At 40.5% G+C, this 18,803-nt stretch overlaps 1 protein-coding gene across 1 annotated transcript in view; it reads right to left on the bottom strand.

Annotated features, from left to right (window-relative positions):
- Positions 1-18,803, bottom strand: part of THSD7B (thrombospondin type 1 domain containing 7B) — a 356,836-nt gene that overhangs the window by 28,836 nt on the left and 309,197 nt on the right. The window contains exons 16-17 of the mRNA XM_028744996.2: positions 7,027-7,160; positions 5,971-6,124 (exon numbers count right to left, since the gene is read on the bottom strand). Of these exons, the coding sequence (XP_028600829.2) occupies positions 5,971-6,124; positions 7,027-7,160 (288 nt within the window). The remainder of the gene's footprint in view (positions 1-5,970; positions 6,125-7,026; positions 7,161-18,803) is intronic.

Here is an 18,803-nt window from a genome sequence, read left to right as displayed (position 1 = left end):
TGTGGATTTTGATATACATTTGGATCTCATGCTTAAGCATACAGTGACTAGTTTTAATATCCCAGTTTGTTTTGGGGTGCAAGTAACTGAGCAGAAATATTGGGGGGAAGCCCTATTCATTTAGACATGGAACATGCCAAGTTTGTTTAACTGTAGGGTGGTAGTGGTAGTGGTCACAGGGCTATGTGAGTCTCAACACCAATGTGCCTAACAGGTGTGCTCCCACCACCTGTGCATTTGGCACATGTCTAAAGGGACTCTCTGTGCGTGCCAATGCATTGTTTGTTGTTACCTTACATTCACATCCCACTTTTATTCTAGCATAACCCAAGGCACTGTACGTGTGACTCATCCAGACACTGACCAGATCCAGACCTGTTTACTCATGAGTCTTGAGACTACACACTGGAGCCACATGCACTGCAGCTCGTCTGCAGAAGAGGACTTCCCTGGTCCTATCAAAGCCACCATATTGAGTAGCTCCACATTGGTACATGCAATGATCACCTTTTCATGCATGAACATGATGTGTTGCCAGCTACCTCAATTAATTAGTCATGTTTTACCACACATACACTGCAAGATTTAACACAGAAATATGTTTGGGGACCAAAGAGACAAAACACCAGGAGTACATTTGTGAGGAAAGAGATCTACCTAAAAATGCTGTGTTTTGTTGTGTACAGTACTATCTAAATACCTTCTCTGTGAGCAATCTGTAATTCTTCTCTGTCTAGTTTTTCACACAGCCCTCTCAATTGCTGGCTACAAAGGTTGTAGAATGCTCACTGTCCCTGCAATTTATTGGAATGCTTGCATATGGAAACAGGAACATGATGTTTAACAAGCTATTCATAATGAAATGTGCAAGTCAAGGCTTGTGCTGCAGAAAATGCTTTTGCAGAGAAGGGATTTGACCACTTCTAACTGCTTAATGAACCATACAAAACAATCTGCATGCAGATGTGAACACCCCAGTGTAACAATTTCATAAGCTATTTACAACATGAGCTCTGTTTTTTTTAACAAATAAATAAATAAAAATAGATCCACAGTCAAATCTATAATGGCATTTTGAACTTTCCTGGGTCCCAGCAAAAAGCAAATCTTACCCAAAGGACATGTATATATGTGTGAGACAGAAAATCTATTCATATTCAGGCTTTTCAGTGTCACTATATAACATTTATTAATATTTTGTTTGGCCAAGAGTGGACTAATATTAATACTTTTGCAATCTTCATGAAAAAAATTGTGCTTTATTACATGTCAATTGCAGTTACAGTCACTTACATAGAAGTAGCTTCCACTGAAATGAATGAAACATGCTTCTATTCAAGAGCTTTGGATAGTGTCTGTTTTGCTTGCTGATTGTTGTTCTTTTAATTTGTATATTTGCCCATCAGAAATTATTCCCGGGGGAGCTTACAAAAAATGTAGTAACAAAAATGCAATATATCATGATTAAAATAAAATAGAAAAACACGTAGAATTCAATGCCAAACTCTCCCAACTGTTCTTTCTGCACAGACATTGCAACTTGCTAGATCAAACAATCCCATCCCTACTTTCTCCACACACTGTTCTGGGGGTTATCCTGACCCTCCCCTGGGACCAATTTCAGGGGCTGTTTGGAATAAGTCGGGGAAAGCCCCACTATTAAGATTTAGGTAGGTATACATATGACAAGAGGCGATCTTTCATGTAACCTGGTCCCAGGACAACCACATTTTACAGGACTGTGCACATGCATATGCAGCTAGTGTTGAAGAAGTACCTAGGTGTGTGGTAAATGTCTTACAAAATACTTCTAATACACACACATACACACACAGCCCAATGCTATTCCTCTGAGGCAGTGAAAGAACTCTAGAAATACATTACAGCAATCTTTCCTTTTGGATCAATGCTAGGTTTTATCCTCAGTGCAAGAACCCCAAAGCTATTGGTTAGCATGTTGCTGCATTTTTTTCAGGGAAAGAGAAAAGGCTGGAATAATAGATCTTTGGGGATTATAGGGGCCACAGAGACCATGGTTTAGCTTTTCCCAAGCTGGCTGGGGTTGATGGGAGCTGTAGTCCCAAATCTCTGCAGGCCCCCAACCTAGGGAAGGCTGCCATAAGCTGCGACTGCCGTAATTGAGCATGAGAGAGGCATAGAGGTTTCCTGGGAAATGTTTCCAAGAACAGGATCATATTGCAGCATAAGTGTCGCATCGGTTCCTGCGGCAAACCTAGAATCACAGAATTTTAAAGTTGGAAGGTACCTCGAGGGTCATCTAGTCCAACCCCTTGCAGTGCAGGAATATTTTGCCCAAGGTAGGGTTTGAACCCATGACTCTGAGATTAAGAGTCTTATGCCCTACGGAGTATACTATTTTTGCTGTTTGTTTGTCAGTTCCAGTGCCACAGCCATTCAAGTGGCTCTGTAAAAGTGATATTTAAGAAAATGAATTAAGCTACTAATCTCGTTTCAGTTTGGAAAAAATTCAGATTTATGACCCAAAATACCCAGGGGATGCAGTAAAAAAACAAAAACCAACCACTGACATGTGAACCTGTGTCTTTCTTCTGCTTTCAGAGTCATCCATCAAATAATTCAGGAACTTATATCTGATTTATGAAAATCTAAACCTACTTGATATGCATATAAGTCCACGAAGCTGCGGCTGATCCACAAGGAACAGTAGCATTTCTTCTTTCATTCTGTTCCTTGTGCTATAAATTTACATAATTAAATGAACTGTTATCAAACCCTCCTGAATTAACTACTGTAAATGTTAACAGTTGCTGAGAACAAGGAGGCCACTCAGATCTGCTATTGGGGTTATCAATTGTTGCAAGCAAGAAAGCTGACAGCTGATGCAATATATCTGAGATAATTATTTCAGGGACTTGTAGTGCAACTTGCATATTAAGCTCAGTTTAAGAATGCTTTGACGAATTCAACTGAAGTCAATTAATTACATTTCCAAGTCAGATGAAGACGGAGTCAGGACACGACAGGTACTGCTATGTTACTTCAATGGTGAATATTTAAGGGGAGATGATAGCCTTTCAGTTGTTTGTGAAGAAGAAGCAATCAAGTGATGATGTGTGAACACACCGTTGTCACTGGAATTAATATGAAGCCTCTGAAGAAAAAGGTGCTTTACTTTAATTTGCCAGTGTTTATTGAAACAGACAAGACATGAATCCAGTCTGGATAGAAGAATTCCCCAGCTGGTCCTTTGGTAGGAAGAAGGAAATGGAATATTTGACTAGATTATAAATAATACAAGAAACAACTATACTAATGTGGCATAGGTAGGGCCAAGAGGGATGATATGTTAAATGTGTGTATGAATTTGATGCATCTGATTTTTATTATTTAAATAGCAAGAGTGTAAGGCCCTGATAGGGCTGTAACTGGTCACATGAGGAAAGGGCATTTATCCCTTTCTCCACTTGACCCAATCTTTAACCATCAGAGTCCCAAACCTTCCGCACCACCCTAAATACTAAAAATCTGTAACTGAGCAGTTGTAGAGAAGAAAAGCTGCAACCTGATATGCAGATTGTACATGTAGCACCACATAGCAAATCTCATATACTGTCAGCTTTAACAAACTCAGCCAATTTATTGCTGGCACATTCAAAACATTTTTGTTTAAATCAGTTTTTCCCCAGACCAACATATGGCTATTTTTGCCTTTGCTGAAGTATGTTTATATCAACAATGTGGTTTTTTCCCCTCATTAGACTTGCACAATGTCATATCCATGATATTGGTACTACACAGAGATTTACAATGATTGGTTTTCCTCACCCTCCCAGTCATTGAAAAAGAGACCATTCTGGGGTGGAGGAAGCCAAAAAATAAAATAAAATAAAATAATGCCCAATACACTGGACAGTGAGAAAGAGAGCTTGCCAAGTACATACTTATTATAGTTCACAGGCCCACCAGGGGGCAGAATTCCACTCAAGTTGAAATGATTGCCTTGGGTGGTCCTGGCTAGAGATAATAAAAAGGCCAGGGTCTGGTCAAAAGACAGGGAGTTACTGACAGGGGCTGCTGCTCAGCTGGTAGCTGGACTCATACAGTGGAAATAGAAGGACTTAAAGAAGTGGCTCAGAGAGGCTCATTGAAGCCTGAGAGGAGATGAGAGCAGACATCACTGGCTAGAGCTGAAGGAGGTTTGTTCAACTCCAAGGGCAGCCTTCAGAAGAGCTCTGCAGCTAAGTGCCAGTGGGATTGCTGAAAACCTGGGGCAGAGGGAAGGCTGCAGCAGATGTCCTAAGAGAGGCCTGAGAGACTACAGAGGGAAGAAGTTGTGGACCTGACTGAAGACTGCAAGTATATGCAGTGACTGGTTGCTGAGTGTTAACTGAGGTGGATTGATACAGGGAAATTGGATAGAGGAAGGAATGGAAACTCGCATAACTATTGTCTTAAGGACCCCTTGGTTGTATTTACTATAGTGACAGTAACCATACAGTGTAAACATTCTTATTTAAAGCAACTATAACAAAAAGGAGTTAGCAATCTAATTATGAAGCACCTGTGCATACAAACATTATATATTTATATTAATAACTGTTATAAATAAAATAAATCTACTTTGTATTTCATATTCAGATCTTTGCACTGTTTTGTCCTATGCTTATCCATAAGTACCTACTGGTGGTTAAACTGAAATAGAAAACAGACGGTATTAGTACTTGGTGGCAGCTGTAACAAAGGAATGAGAAAAAATTAAGAAATAGGTTATAGATAAGGAGGGGAAACTAATTTGCAAGACACCTCTCCATAATAATTAATAAAGGAGTAGCTACTGAACCTACCAAATGCTAGCTAATTCCTAAATGTTCTTTATGACAATCCTCATCAAATTGTCAATATATGTGTCTTCACACTTTAATCCTTTGGCCAATGAATATGCCACAGGAGAGTACCTGCATCACTAATTAGTACTTCTACCAATTTACCCTTTGGAGATGCCTGGATTCTCAGCTCATTCATTAGCTTGGGCTCTAAGGAAATATGATTATTATATTCATCAAACAAGACTGGTGGAATAGCTGAAAACTCATTTCCAAACAAAGGTTGCATTTATGATAATGTTTTTACATGGGTGGTAGTGCCCATGCGTAAACCAAATCACTGTTGTAGATATCTGCCTTCACATAGTTTCCAGCTGACTACATTGTATTTAACAGCAGCATACAAAACTCTTCCAGGTGGGAGATTTCAAAATACTTCAGTGGGCCAGGTTTAATGGCAAGAACATAACAAATTCTTGGTTTGGCTTTGGCTATCCAACCACTGGGTATATTAATTGTACTGTACGCGGGTGGCGCTGTGCTCTAAACCACAGAGCCTAGGGCTTGCTGATCAGAAGGTTGGTGGATCGAATCCCCACAATGGGGTGAGCTCCCATTGCTCAGTCCCAGCTCCTGCCAACCCAGCAGTTAAAAAACATGTCAAAGTGCAAGTAGATAAATAGGTACCGCTGTGGCAGGAAGGTAAATGGCGTCCGCGACTAGACCTAACGGTCAGGGGTCCCTTTACCTTTACCCTCAAATAGTAACTTGGAGAGAGTTTGTGCTCTTGTTCAATTTGCAACACACATTCTGTCTCAGCTGCAACAACCTCTTTGTATTTCTTTGCACCAAGCTTTGTATCCACCTAGCCATCTTGTCACACACATTAAGTGACAATCTTTTTTTTTCTTTTAAGCAAAACAAAAATCTCCAAAGCAGCATCTTTGCTTCTAGGCTTTAATGAGTATCCTATAATGACATTTTTATCAGAGAAAATAAGTAATCAGTGTTTTTCTCCTAGAATATCTCCTTGTATCTTTTCACTTGGTATTATTTCAGCAGGTTTCCTGTCTGAACAGCAAAAGGTAAGTTCCTAATACTTTATACTGACAAACATGTAATTTAGAAAATAGCCAAGAGTTTGAAATGCAGAGAAGTAATTTACCTTTGGGCACTGGCTCCAGCGACCCCACTCAGACACAACACACTCACTGGGACAGTAGAGGGTACACTTTTGTCTTTCAAGGGGGATTTCGGACTGATTACAGAGCATGTTGGCTACAGACTCGCCACTGCCGTCTTCGGTGGTATTTATACATCTACAGAGGGGGAAATGTGAAGTAAGCATCCCGTCAAGAACAAAGAGATTAAATCAGTCTTTTTTTAAAAAAACAAACAATTTTTGGTAGTGCTGTAAGTGGTCTGTTCAGAGGGACGCGGGTGGCGCTGTGGGTAAAAGCCTCAGCGCCTAGGACTTGCCGATTGAAAGGTCGGCGGTTCGAATCCCCGCGGCGGGGTGCGCTCCCGTTGCTCGGTCCCAGCGCCTGCCAACCTAGCAGTTCGAAAGCACCCCCAGGTGCAAGTAGATAAATAGGGACCGCTTACTGGCGGGGAGGTAAACGGCGTTCCGTGTGCAGCTCTGGCAGCGATGTCACACTGGCCACGTGACCCGGAAGTGTCTCCGGACAGCGCTGGCCCCCAGCCTCTTGAGTGAGATGGGCGCACAACCCCAGAGTCTGTCAAGACAGGCCCGTACGGGCAGGGGTACCTTTACCTTTACCTTTTAAGTGGTCTGTTCATGCATTTATATTCATTACACAGAATTTCTGACTGCTTTAGCATTTCATTACCTCTCAGAATATTTGCTTTTTGCCATATGCCTCTTATACAGAAGCAGAAAAGGTGAAAGGCAATATTAAGCACACTGTGTAGAAATGCTACAATTAATTGAATAAGGTTCTGCTACTGAAAGTAGAGATGTGTTCACACCATTTGGGACAGGGTTCTCGCCCTACAGACCAGCATCATTTCATGCATCTCTTCTACAATATGGACCAGAAAGGCTATTCCAGAACTCTAGAGATGGTTGTAGAAAGATGGAAGGCATGTTTCTCATCACATAGAAGAGCATTACAAAGGCTGGTTGTGGGTCTATAGAGTTCTCAAAGTTACAGTTTCTTAATGTTTCTGTTCAAAACCTACTGTTTTTATATCTACTCACCTTATTTTTCTAGTTTGTATTCCTTCACCACAGTGCAGGGAGTTTAGCTCGCTGTTGATTTCGCAAGGAGACCATGGTTCTGCTATCCAGGAATACTGATTGCATTCACTGTAACATGGGACTGCCTCATACACCTTCCAGGGAAAACATGCAAAATTATACATAATCAATCATCCAAGTGAACAGCTCTGCAGAAATACTTCGGTAAAACAACATTTTTTTCCAAAAAAGCAAAAATCAAAGCACACACACATATCACTAAGGAACATGCTGGATTTCATCCACTGTTCTGAGAGTATTGTAGTGTTTAAATTCATTGATTCATTACAGACTTGCTAAAAGATGTGCAGAAAATGTAATATATATGCAGCTACACAAGAATTCCATTACAATGTCATTTCCTCCAATAGCTCACATAACATCTATCAAATCCTCCCTCCTGAAATTATACAACACATTGTATTTTTTTTCTAAAACCATGCATATTTTTCTAAAACTTATTTATGGCAAAAAAAAAAATCTTCTATTTTGTGTGCTCCTAAGGCTAAAGCAAAGGAAATAACCTTTATGGGGGAAATGTATTTAATAAGCATATAAAAAGCCATTGTTGTTGTTGATGATGATGATAGTTCCTTACGTTTAATAAGTCTCAAGGGCACACAATTGTGCTTTCACTTCAACTATATTTTCCAATATATGAAATAAAGAATACAGCAGAAACCGTCAGTTCACAGCCCATTTGTCTCAAAAACATATTTAAAATTGCATCATTCTGCTTGAAAATCATGAATGTGTAAAGTTGTATTCTCTTGGAAGGATTTAAAAAATTCAGTCTATTTATTTAACTTATATTGAATATCAGAATGTGGATAATAAATTAAGGCTGCCTGCTTGCTTAAAGCTGAGCTCCAGAGACCATCCTCTGTCGCTCAATGTAAAACATGTACTGTGCGAAGAGAACATAATTTTAAGACAACTATGTTATTGGACAAATAGCTGGAAATGTTTAAAATTATGAGGTCTGCTGGGTTATTGCTTTACCAAATATTGAACAGCCTGGCTTACTTTCAGAGTTTTCTCAGCTTGTAGCTTTTTTTGTTGATGTGGCATGCTTTGGTTTGGATTTCTTGTATTAGTCTGTATGGGCTGGCCAACACATGTGACACAAGGTGGGGTGGACGAATGTTGAAGTAGCAGAACAGACGGCACTACGTACTTGAGGATACAGTTAGGGCAGGGTTAGCCAATGTGGTGCACTTCAGATGTTGCAGCTCCCTTTAGCCCCAGCTACAATGGCTAATGGTCAGGGATGGTGGGAGTCGCAACCCAGCAACTTCTAGAAGACACCACATTAGCTATCCGTGAGGTAGGGGGTTACATTTTTGGAATGCTCTTCCACATAAATATTCCCCACAGAAACAAAGTGAAACCAGTGCATCAGAAGAAAAGATTCCATCTTAGCCTGCATGTGACAGTACCAGTTTTCTATTTGCTGAGAGAGTTCCCCCCCCCCCTAGAGAAGCATTCAAAATGTGGTCCTTCATCTGCACTCTGAAATCATACCATCCATTCTACCAGCATAGGCCTCTACACTTCATTCTGTTGCATCTGTGGAGCTAGAAAAAAGTAGGAGGCTCCTAAAGAGGAAGGCCCGTTAGACTGAATGATTCTAACCCTAATTCTTTCCAGCTCCATCATTCTGTGAAAATCTCATTGCAAGGACTGGGGATTTTCACACACACTGCACAGATAACTAGTTTGTTGCTAAATCCATGAGAATTTACCAGCAGAACACCTCTGGCTAATATTTTGAGAGTATGTATAAGGGGAAAGGAATTGGTATAATATTTACTCCTTCATCAATTTAACTGGAACTATGGCCATCTTGGTAGTGCTGAGGAAGTTAGTATTCTTCTTCAGTCTCCTTACACCCCTTATGCCAATGTGGCAACCCCTTCCACATTGGCTAGACAGAAGTTTGAACATGCTAATCCCAGATCGCATGCAGACAGGGAGATACTGAAACAGATGTCGGAGATCCTATTTAGCATTTCACAGATGAAAAATTAACACTTCACTCTGCATCACTTAGTGTGCTCTGCCACTTTCAGTATGACATACCATTGAAGGCTCTAACATACATTGCTTATATGCTGTATTTGTTTACTGTGCAATAGAAGAGTTATTCTTTCTTTGGATAAATATATAAAAGAAAAACATAGTTGTTCCTATACCTTAACCTGAAGCTCCCTGTTAAATATAAGGTAATCAAAAGCTACTAGTCAAGGCAGCTACATTCTACCTCCTCTGTTGGAGAAAGTACGCCTTGCGATACCAGTTGATGGGAATCACAAATGAGGAGAGTAATATAATACTCAGGCCCTGCTTGTGGGCTTTCCTTAGGCACCCAGTTGACCATTGTGAGAAGAGGATGCTGGAATACTGTGGATGGGTCTTTGGCCTGATTCAGCAGAGCCTTTCTTATGTTTTTATACTGGCTGAAAGCAACTTTCTAGGCCTAGGGTTTCAGGCAGTGAACCTTTCCCAGCCCTACCTGGAGATTTTGGGGTTTGAAGCTGGGTCTTTCAGCATGGCTCTTCTGAGGTGAGATGTATATCTCAGCAACTGCTATAGACAAGAAGGGATATTGTGCACGGCATAGTCTTTAGTGTTCACACACATACAATTATCAATATGTGTTCCAGAAAAGGTGCATCCACCCACTTTTACAGAGAATTATCTGGGAGAGGGACCATTAGACTCTCTGGGCTGTGGGTTCAAGCCCCACGTTGGGTGAAAGATTCCTGTATTGCAGTAGGTTAGAGTACCAACTCTACAATTCTATGAACACTTGGAGGATATGGCAGGATGGAAGACTGTTAGCCTTTGGCTGTCTGTCATAGGAGTGAGTGCCTCTGAGTCAATTCTTGTCTGTGTTTGAATGAATGAATCTTTATTTGTGTCAGCCATCGGCCATAGCAATAAAACAACAATACGATATACAAAGAGTAGAAAATATTTGGAAGTTTTTATTCTTCCTTGAGGAGAGCAAGGGATGCAGAGATGCTTGTCCCTATGTGTGAGGGCAGAGTCACAGAATACATGGTATTGTTTTTCCACAAAAGATTTCTTTCATCACAAAAAACAAATGTTGTTTTTTGATTGAGTAGCAAAGTGGGAGGATGGTGTCTGTGTGTGAGTTTGTGTGTGTTTTCACCTGAATAATTTCTTGGTAGTTGTTTGCTCAGAAACCCTCCTTCCAAATCTGTTTTTCTCTCCAATATGAAAAAGGGGGGGGCAATTTTTTCATCTGCAGCTGGCTTTTTATTATGAAAGGAAGCTCCTGGAGAAAACAATGCACCAAAGTATTTCATGTAATGGTGCTCTTCTATGCTAAGGGTATCTGTGTTGGGAGGGGGAGTGAATCACACACGCATTGGTTTTCCACGGGTTAAAACATGCTCGCTGGAGTGCATTAAATGGGTCATCTAAAAGTGATCTTGCTTCTGAACTCAGTATTTTCCACAGTGCATACAGGGAAATAAGATTTAGATGGAAAGAATCAGGTGAAATTTAAAATGAGATGGCATCTGGAAGATAGAACTGGAGAGGGAGAAAAGAAGAATTAACTAATAATGAGAGATTCAGAGTTTTATTGTACCAATAAAACTGAAATGAAGGAGAATAAATGCAAAGCGGCCAATTGTCCTTTAACAGTTAGAGCTATGGAGTCAAAATTATTCGAGCTTATGAACATGCTGCTTTTCCTTACTCTAAATTATTTAGTTCTAAATATTTCAAGGGAAACATGGTATGGGGTGTTCCCACTTGCTGATTTACTCATTCAAGTCTTCCTCCCCACTAACACCGCCCACCCGCCCCCATCCAACTGTTGTGGGGCAAATGTGGGGTTGAAAATCCAGGTTTGCCAAGAAAGAAGGCTTATTTCCATACAAAGTTAGAAGCAGTCTTCTTTGGCCTTCCAGACGGTATCCTGATCCTTATCACTGTGGATTATAGGAGAACACGAAAGGAGTAAAAGTGCAGCTGAACATATTTTGGAAGCAAGTGTGGTGAACTGGTTAAGAATGTGAGCTGTAATTTCTGTGGTGGTTCCCTGCTTGTGGAGAGTGCTCTCCTCAGGGAGGCTCACTTGGCACCTTCATTGCATATTTTTAGGTGCCAGGCCTCTTTTCCTAGGGGTCTGGCTAATTAAGCAATCTTTGGAACTATAAACTCTCTCTCTCTCTCTCTCTCTCTCTCTCTCTCTCTCTCTCTCTCTGTGTGTGTGTGTGTGCAATTGTTTGTTACTGTGTTATGTATTTTTGTGATTTTATATTGTAATCCACCCTGTGGTCCTCAGATGAAGGGTGATATAGAAATTTAATAAATAATAAATAATAATAAATCAGGCCCTGATCAATCAAATATAACAATGGGGATCACCACATAGACTTAGGTAAGACACCATTTGTCATCCTCAAATCTACAACACTGCAACCATAACAAGGATTTTGAAAGGATTACTGAGATACTGTATGTGAAGCACTTTGAGTGTTTTTGAATAAAAAAACACTACGAAGACGTTAAGCATCCTTGAAGCAATAATTGCATACTGCATTCTCTCAGAACACACAGGCCCCCCCCCCCAAGATATGCCCCCAAAACTTGCAACTATTGAGCCAATGGCCAAATCGTTCTAGAAACCTTCTGGAGACTTTTTGGAGCTGGTGGCAAAAGCGATTAAGGTGAAGGTAACATACTGAGCATCATCAGCGCCTGCCACTGAAGTCATTATGATATTGCTTATCGTCCGAGGTCAGGCAGCTGATGGCTGGATAAATGGTATCCAATTATGGAATGCTTTTCCCAGGGCTGCTCACCTGGCATGCTTTCTGTTAAGTTTTAGGCACCAAGTTAACACATTTTTTTTTAATGCCCTGACTTTCAATTGAGCATTTTTAGTGCTATTTTAGTGTCTGCAGTGCTAAGATTTTTACATAAGAAACCTACAAGATATATTCAGTGGAAGCAAGTTATGAGACGTACAGAAGCAGCCAGATGGAAATTCAGTTTAGTATTTTTATAAACTGGGCCAGATCCCAGAGTTCATACTCATTCTGTTCCTCTGGGGACACATCTGCATTGCAGTTTCCCGTGCCCATAGCTCAGTGCTTTAGCACTAAATCTGACGAGTGGGAAGTGAAGAACGCAGGCTCCGGTGAGTTGCAGAGGCTAGGTGTCCATTAGGTAACCTATCAAATATGGCCAAGCAGACGCACCACTAGGCTGCTCGATTTGTACATATTTCATTTATAACCCAGTCAGTACTTTTACAGCACATCATTAATACTAAGACCTAGATGATAATCCCTTGGGCTGGAAGTACATTTACATTAGTAGATGTGGTGTCTTTCCGACTGCCTGGAAACGTATTTTTACACAACCACAGCTCATTCCTGTTTGTGTCTTCTTCTGTTGCCAAGGTGAGAAAAGGAGATACAGATCAGACACAAAATCTGGAAAGGTTTTATCAGCTAAGCACTGCACTGACAAGAGCATCTTTCTCCTGAGCTATCTGTCTGTATCATAGGAAAGAACCAGGGCTTTTGTTCAGCCGGAACTCAGTGGAACTCAGTTAAGGCACCTCTCTGGTGGGCGCCATTGCCATTATAAGAGAACAAGTTCATGGTGAGTTCTGGCACCTCTTTTTCTAGAAAAATAGCACTGGAAAGAACTAAATCTCTTTCTGGATGGAAAGGTTCACATTATCCCTGTTAAGTATTTTCTGTGACTGAAGTTTATTCCCATCACAGTTCAGTTTCCCCCCGGTTTAAGGTGTTACAGCTGCTTGTTGTTGTAAATGCTGATTTCTCTGCTGCCTGTCTTAGAGTCAGCAAGCTCAGGTGCATCTCTTGCTGACATTCTTTGCTTTTCTAAATCACCTTTTTTTGGTTTTCCTTCTCAGGTTCTTCTACCATCACCGTTAAGGTCCTAGTCCAGCTCTCTGACTACTACACCACACTGCCTCTTTCTTTCTCTGTGTAATCTAAAACAGAGTTCATGTCCTGCTGAACTCTCACCTGCACCAGAGCAGCTGCCTTCATGGGGCTCCTCTTCAATTCAGTAACTCCAGAACGACCAGGGAACTTATTTGTTCTCTCTTATTCATTCTCACCTACCCACCCACCCTCTCTCTCTCTCATACACACTCAAAAATTTTCCTTCTGCAGTTTCAATGCCTACTTATTACCAATGTGATCTCTACCCACTCTTTCACCCCATTTTATTGAGCAAGCAGTTGTTTCAGACTAAGTTACGAGGACACTTTGGTCTGGGAAACCTTTGAAAAAGGTCCCAGGTCTCTCACACACATATTTATATTTTTAGCTCCCAGCTAAATGAAATTGCAGTGCTAAACAGTGCAGAAATAAGGAAGGACACCCACCCCCCCCCAATGAAAATTCACCACTACCGCTCAAGTAAGGGCACTACTTAGGAAGATTATCAATTGAAGTCAATTGAGCAATTTACATCGCTAAGCTATAAAACACTGATTAAGAGATGCAGTTTGAGGATCTGTCTGTAATTTTGCATCATCTGATAAGAAATCGATGATAGTCATCAATCTTCAAGTTCCTTCTCCCATCTTCACCCCTGCCACCACAAGCAGGATCCAAAAGTACTGGACTGCTTTTGCCTGCAACCATGGACACTGTTTAGCACGTATCAGTCAGCATGGTCAATGCCAGACCCTCAAAGGATTTAGGAATGTCGGGTATTTGTTTTGAGGGAAAACCTTCCCCCCACACCATCGCCCCACATAGCATAATGCAATATAGCTGGAGGTTCAACCAGCTATAGCTACCTGAAAACAAATAAACCGGCATGCGGATGGAATAGCTTTCTGACTGACAAAGTAAAGGGCTTTGATTTTCAGGCTTGGCATAGTAGCACTGGAAGGTAGCCTGAACAAAGCGAATTCTAAGACAGAACAATGCAGAATGGCAAGCACTGCAGTCAAAATAGGTTCCTTCCACCCTAAACTGTTACACAGTTATTTATCTGTTCAGCTATATAGTTCTTACTACACACTATCAAGTGGTAGCGTTATGTTAAGAAGATGATGATGACAGAAGAATAACTTAGCAGCTTGTACAGAACAAAATGTCAATGTGAAACAGAAATAGAAAGGTAAAACCAAATGCTCTTTGACACTTTTGCTGAATCCTGATTAAAACCTCTGTGTGAGGAAATTAGTAGAGCAAGCAACAGATCAATGTTCAAAGGTATTTACAATGTTCATGAGTATGCTTTGAAAGCTACAGTTGTTAGTTGCAACATACCCTTAATGGCTGCCAAAACTGGTTCACACAAGAAAATGTTTGCTCAATGGCGCAACTAAATGCAGCGCTTGAGACACAGCTATCACACCGTGAAATCAGCACACGCCACAGGAATAATAGAGATTTTGTAAAGACCAGGACCTCAAGGAAGGGCCCCTCCAGATGTCCCTTTTCACTGCACATTCATGACGATTCATGCTAATGAAGCTATTGGGGCAGTCATATGTAATCTCAGATTCAATACTGTTTCACACAGCTTTATTTACTGTTTGCATCTGCTATGACGGCCTGCTGAAAGCCCACAACTTATACTACTACTAATGTCCTGATTTAGTTTTGCTTGGCTTTAGTTGTGCTATAAGCCCTCTAGACAGCAACACAGTGGTAGCACTGGAGAAGCATTGCAGAGCAAATTAATGCAGAAAATATCCACCAGCGATGTGTCAAAAACATAAAGCACCATTCTGGAAGGGCCCTAAATAAGGCTAGAACCCACCAGGAAATTTCAGCTCAGTATCAATTTTCATATCTATGTTCTGGAGAAGATGGAATGTTTTAACTAGGGGATCTGCCATTGCAGAACGTAAGAAGTTCCTAACTTAAATACAATTTGCACAAAATAGTGTCTTCATATGGTTACTTGCACCTGCATACAAGTATCATTCTGATTAAGAATCATCATGTGCTGATTGAGATGGGTGAATATGGGCATTACAGGGAAGTTCGAAAATTACTGAATCTCAAAGTACTAGATAAGTACTTTGATAGAGGGGAACCTACTCAGCTGTGTGAGCTGAGAGGTTTTTGAGGATTTCCGCCTTAGAAAGATCATGCTCAGAATTGGTGCTTATGACTAATTAAGGCTAGTTGGAGCAGATGAGTATTAGCTGCAAACTTTAAGAGCCTTCTGGTTATGCTCTTTAAGATGGAGGTTGGGGTTTAAACTGATACCTGAAAGCTAGCAGGACCCCCAACCCCATGCAAACCAACTCTAAAGATTTGCATATTTGTTTTTATGTCAGTGCACACACATATTTGCCATCCAGAAATGAAAGGATTGGTCAATTTCAATTCTCCAGGTTTCTCATTTTTCCAACCTTAAATTCAGTTCTCGACGTTTCTGCAAGAATTTGCAATTTAAAAAAAAAAATTCTCATGAAAATTCTTCAACACTTTGGTGCAAATTTCTCCCAATAAAACAATTTTTTAATGTAGTTTTGACTAATGAGCACATTTTTACAAGCATTTCATCCTGATATAATGCATTATGTACTTTATTTTCATGATCTGGGATAGCTCAGTTGGTAGAGCATGATTCTCTTAATCTCAGGGTCATGGGTTCAAGAAAAGATTCCAGCATAGCAGAGGGTTGGACTAGATGACCCTCATGTACAGTTTTATGATTTTATGAATATATTCATTTTTATGCGCACTTTCCTCTGATATATGTGTCTTCGTAAGCATCATTTGGTCGGACAGCCACATCACAAAATTCAGATAAGTGTGAATGCTGAAGAATGGCTGGTTTGGGATCTCATATTGTTTCAGAAAGTGTGAATTTGATATATTTGGCTTTAAATGCAAGCCAAATTGAATTTCTCCTATTGCCATCTGTAAGTTAACATTGTGAGGTTTGTATGGACCCTTGCTACTCTGTTCTATGGTGGCCATTTCAATCATCTATAAATTTATATGTGTATGTGCTTACACAATTAACACTAAAGCTATTTGAAAAGTTTCTGCCACTTAACAGGTTGGTTATCAGTAAGCTTCTGACTGAAGTTGAATAAGGAGTCTGTGATCCTCTGACCTGTTTCTTCCTTGAATCTAAGTTATTTTACCCAGACACCATCCCAGCATTCCAAGTATTAGACGCTTTCAGCTCTCATCAGTTGGAATTGGTGTTGCTCAGCACTTCTGAAAATCACACAATGGCTCAATATACCAGTGACTATCAGGACTTATTGTCCCTTGAGTAAAATATTGACTCCAATTTCCCCTCAGCAAATACCTCAGTCTCCAAGTCAGTAAATCTTGATATCCCCCTCAAGAAAAGTCAATATCTTCTTATTATATTAGAAGTAACCGATGACTGAATCAGATGGTTAGCAATGGAACACTGAAGAAAGCTTTTAGACCATTCCTTTCAAAATGGGGATGAATTTAATACTTGACCATTCCTTCCAAGATGATTGTGGCCATATGTGTTAAAGTACCAGGAGAAAAGAAATATAGAGACTAAAGGGAAACCCCACTATAAAATACAGCCAGTGCTAAATAATCAAGTTCTTTAGAAGAGCTGGCTGACATGCTTTGATTTACTGAAGCACTAGGTCGGGTGGCAAGAAAGTTTAGATATTAAACGCTACTACCAAGACTCTCCAACTGAGGTTTTCACTTTGTAGGATTTGTTATATCCACTTTACTCTTTTCCCCAAGTGTTCAGAGTTCACAATCAGGCAGCTGTTAGCATGAAGTGATTCTGTAATGTCTCTCTTCTTTTGTTACACCAGGGTCCATGTGGAGCTCAGGTGATTTTTTAAAAGAATCTGAACTTGGGTCAGCACAGCTCTCACAGTCAAACTCATACAGCTCAGGCTGCACGGAAATAATAGAGACAGCTGTTTTGATATTTCATGACTTGGGCAGGTGCTGGCTCCCCTTTAGCAAGGAGGGGGGAAGCAAGCTATAAAAATGAAATCCAGACTCATGACTGCAAGGCCACTTCTGTAAAGACTTAGCCAGTGATCCTGTACAAGTCAGTTGCCAAGCCTTTGAGGGTGCTACTTCCCCCTAGATCAGTGGTGGCCAAACTTGGCCCTACAGCTGTTTTGGGACTACAATTCCCATCATCCCTGGCCACTGGAACTGTTAGCTAGGGTGAAGGGAGTTGTAGTCCAAAAACAGCCGAAAGTGGGTGTGTTATATTAATGTAAAAATGGAAAAGGGCTGCCAATTTTGTCAGGCACTCCAATACATTTCAAACAATTTCCACTCAGTTTCAAACCTATTAATACACTCCAGGCTTACACTAATACAAATAAAACTTGTTAATTGTATTTTCATTTATTTTCAATTTCTGTTCTTGCAGAATGTCTTTGGGTTAATTCACCAAAGCATCACATCCAGAACAAATCCTTAGATTGCAATCCTCTGCATACCTAACTGGGAATAAATTCCATTGAACTCAATCTGGTTTACATGTGAGTTATCAAATGTATAATCAACAGAAAAGCCCCCCCCCTGCAATATAATACAGGGTTTGGCTTTTTTCATGCACTTTCATGAAGCTGAGCTCAGATAACCACAGCATCCCTCCTTGTCAGAAATGACATGGTTTTTAAGCCATCCCTTATTATCCTTGTAAAGTTACCAGTCCACATTATGCATTCTTGTTTGGAAGGATTTGCTGTGCCTAATGCATTAGTCACCAAGCTAACAGCAAAGGAGTCAATGATCAGACACGCTTCCCACTCACAAACCTACCTATCTTTTTATAATATGTACCACAACTGTACATTAAAATGTACCTCATTTCAGAGCATCTCCGTTTCATCAAACTTACACCTTTGGTTTTCTAAAGCTCCCATTTTGGGCAGTTTATCATTATGAAAGTGCTAGGTGAAGCATTTACAAAGACTGTTTCACCTGGGCTGGCTCCAAGCATATTGTGTGAACAGATAACAGAGGTCAGCACAAGTAACTGGGAATAAAGCTCTCTGCAAAACATTCCCACAAAGTCCTACACACTTTCAGGTCTTGAAAACCTTAAAGAAAGTTGCAGCTCTCTGTACAGAGTTTTGCTTTATTTCCCTGTATGAACATCTCACCATTTCTCTAATTTCAAAGAGTTTTGCTCTTGTTTATTCCCCAGCTGAGGGCCTGACCAGCCATAACTTTGCTGCCTAGAAAGTCAACACATTACAGAGGAGGTCAGTGTTAGGTTCACACAAACTATCTCCCAACCCTCCTCCCTATGCATAAAGGAGGGGGAGTAGTGACATATCAAGTTTATCTGTATCTCATGATCACCAGGATCCAAGATTCATTCCCCCCTCCACCCAGACTATACATTTGCCTACACCTCAAGATGGATTATGCTGCCAATCAACTTGAATCATGCCCATGTTTACCCTTCCATACATTACAGGCTAGAGCCCTAGATAACTTTATGAATATTGCATTTAGGTACTTCAAATTTAGGAGATATAATGTATATCCACCAATGAGGGTTATAATGCATTCGTGTTCTCTAAGAGGGTGACAGGCTAGCATTGACTAGATGGTGAGAGATGCTGAAATCAAAAGATTAATAATTCTTAGGGGCTTTTTTGTAGGGGTGGGTTGGTTAGATGTTTTCTAACTTTCTCATGACTACTTATGGTTTCCCAAACCACACAATCCTGGGGAAACTCACCTTCCCCACAAAAC

The sequence above is a fragment of the Podarcis muralis genome, chromosome 1, assembly GCF_964188315.1.
Source record: "Podarcis muralis chromosome 1, rPodMur119.hap1.1, whole genome shotgun sequence".
Lineage (NCBI taxonomy): Eukaryota > Metazoa > Chordata > Lepidosauria > Squamata > Lacertidae > Podarcis > Podarcis muralis.
Note: the sequence above shows the minus strand (reverse complement) of the source record. Positions and strands in the feature narration are given on the sequence as shown.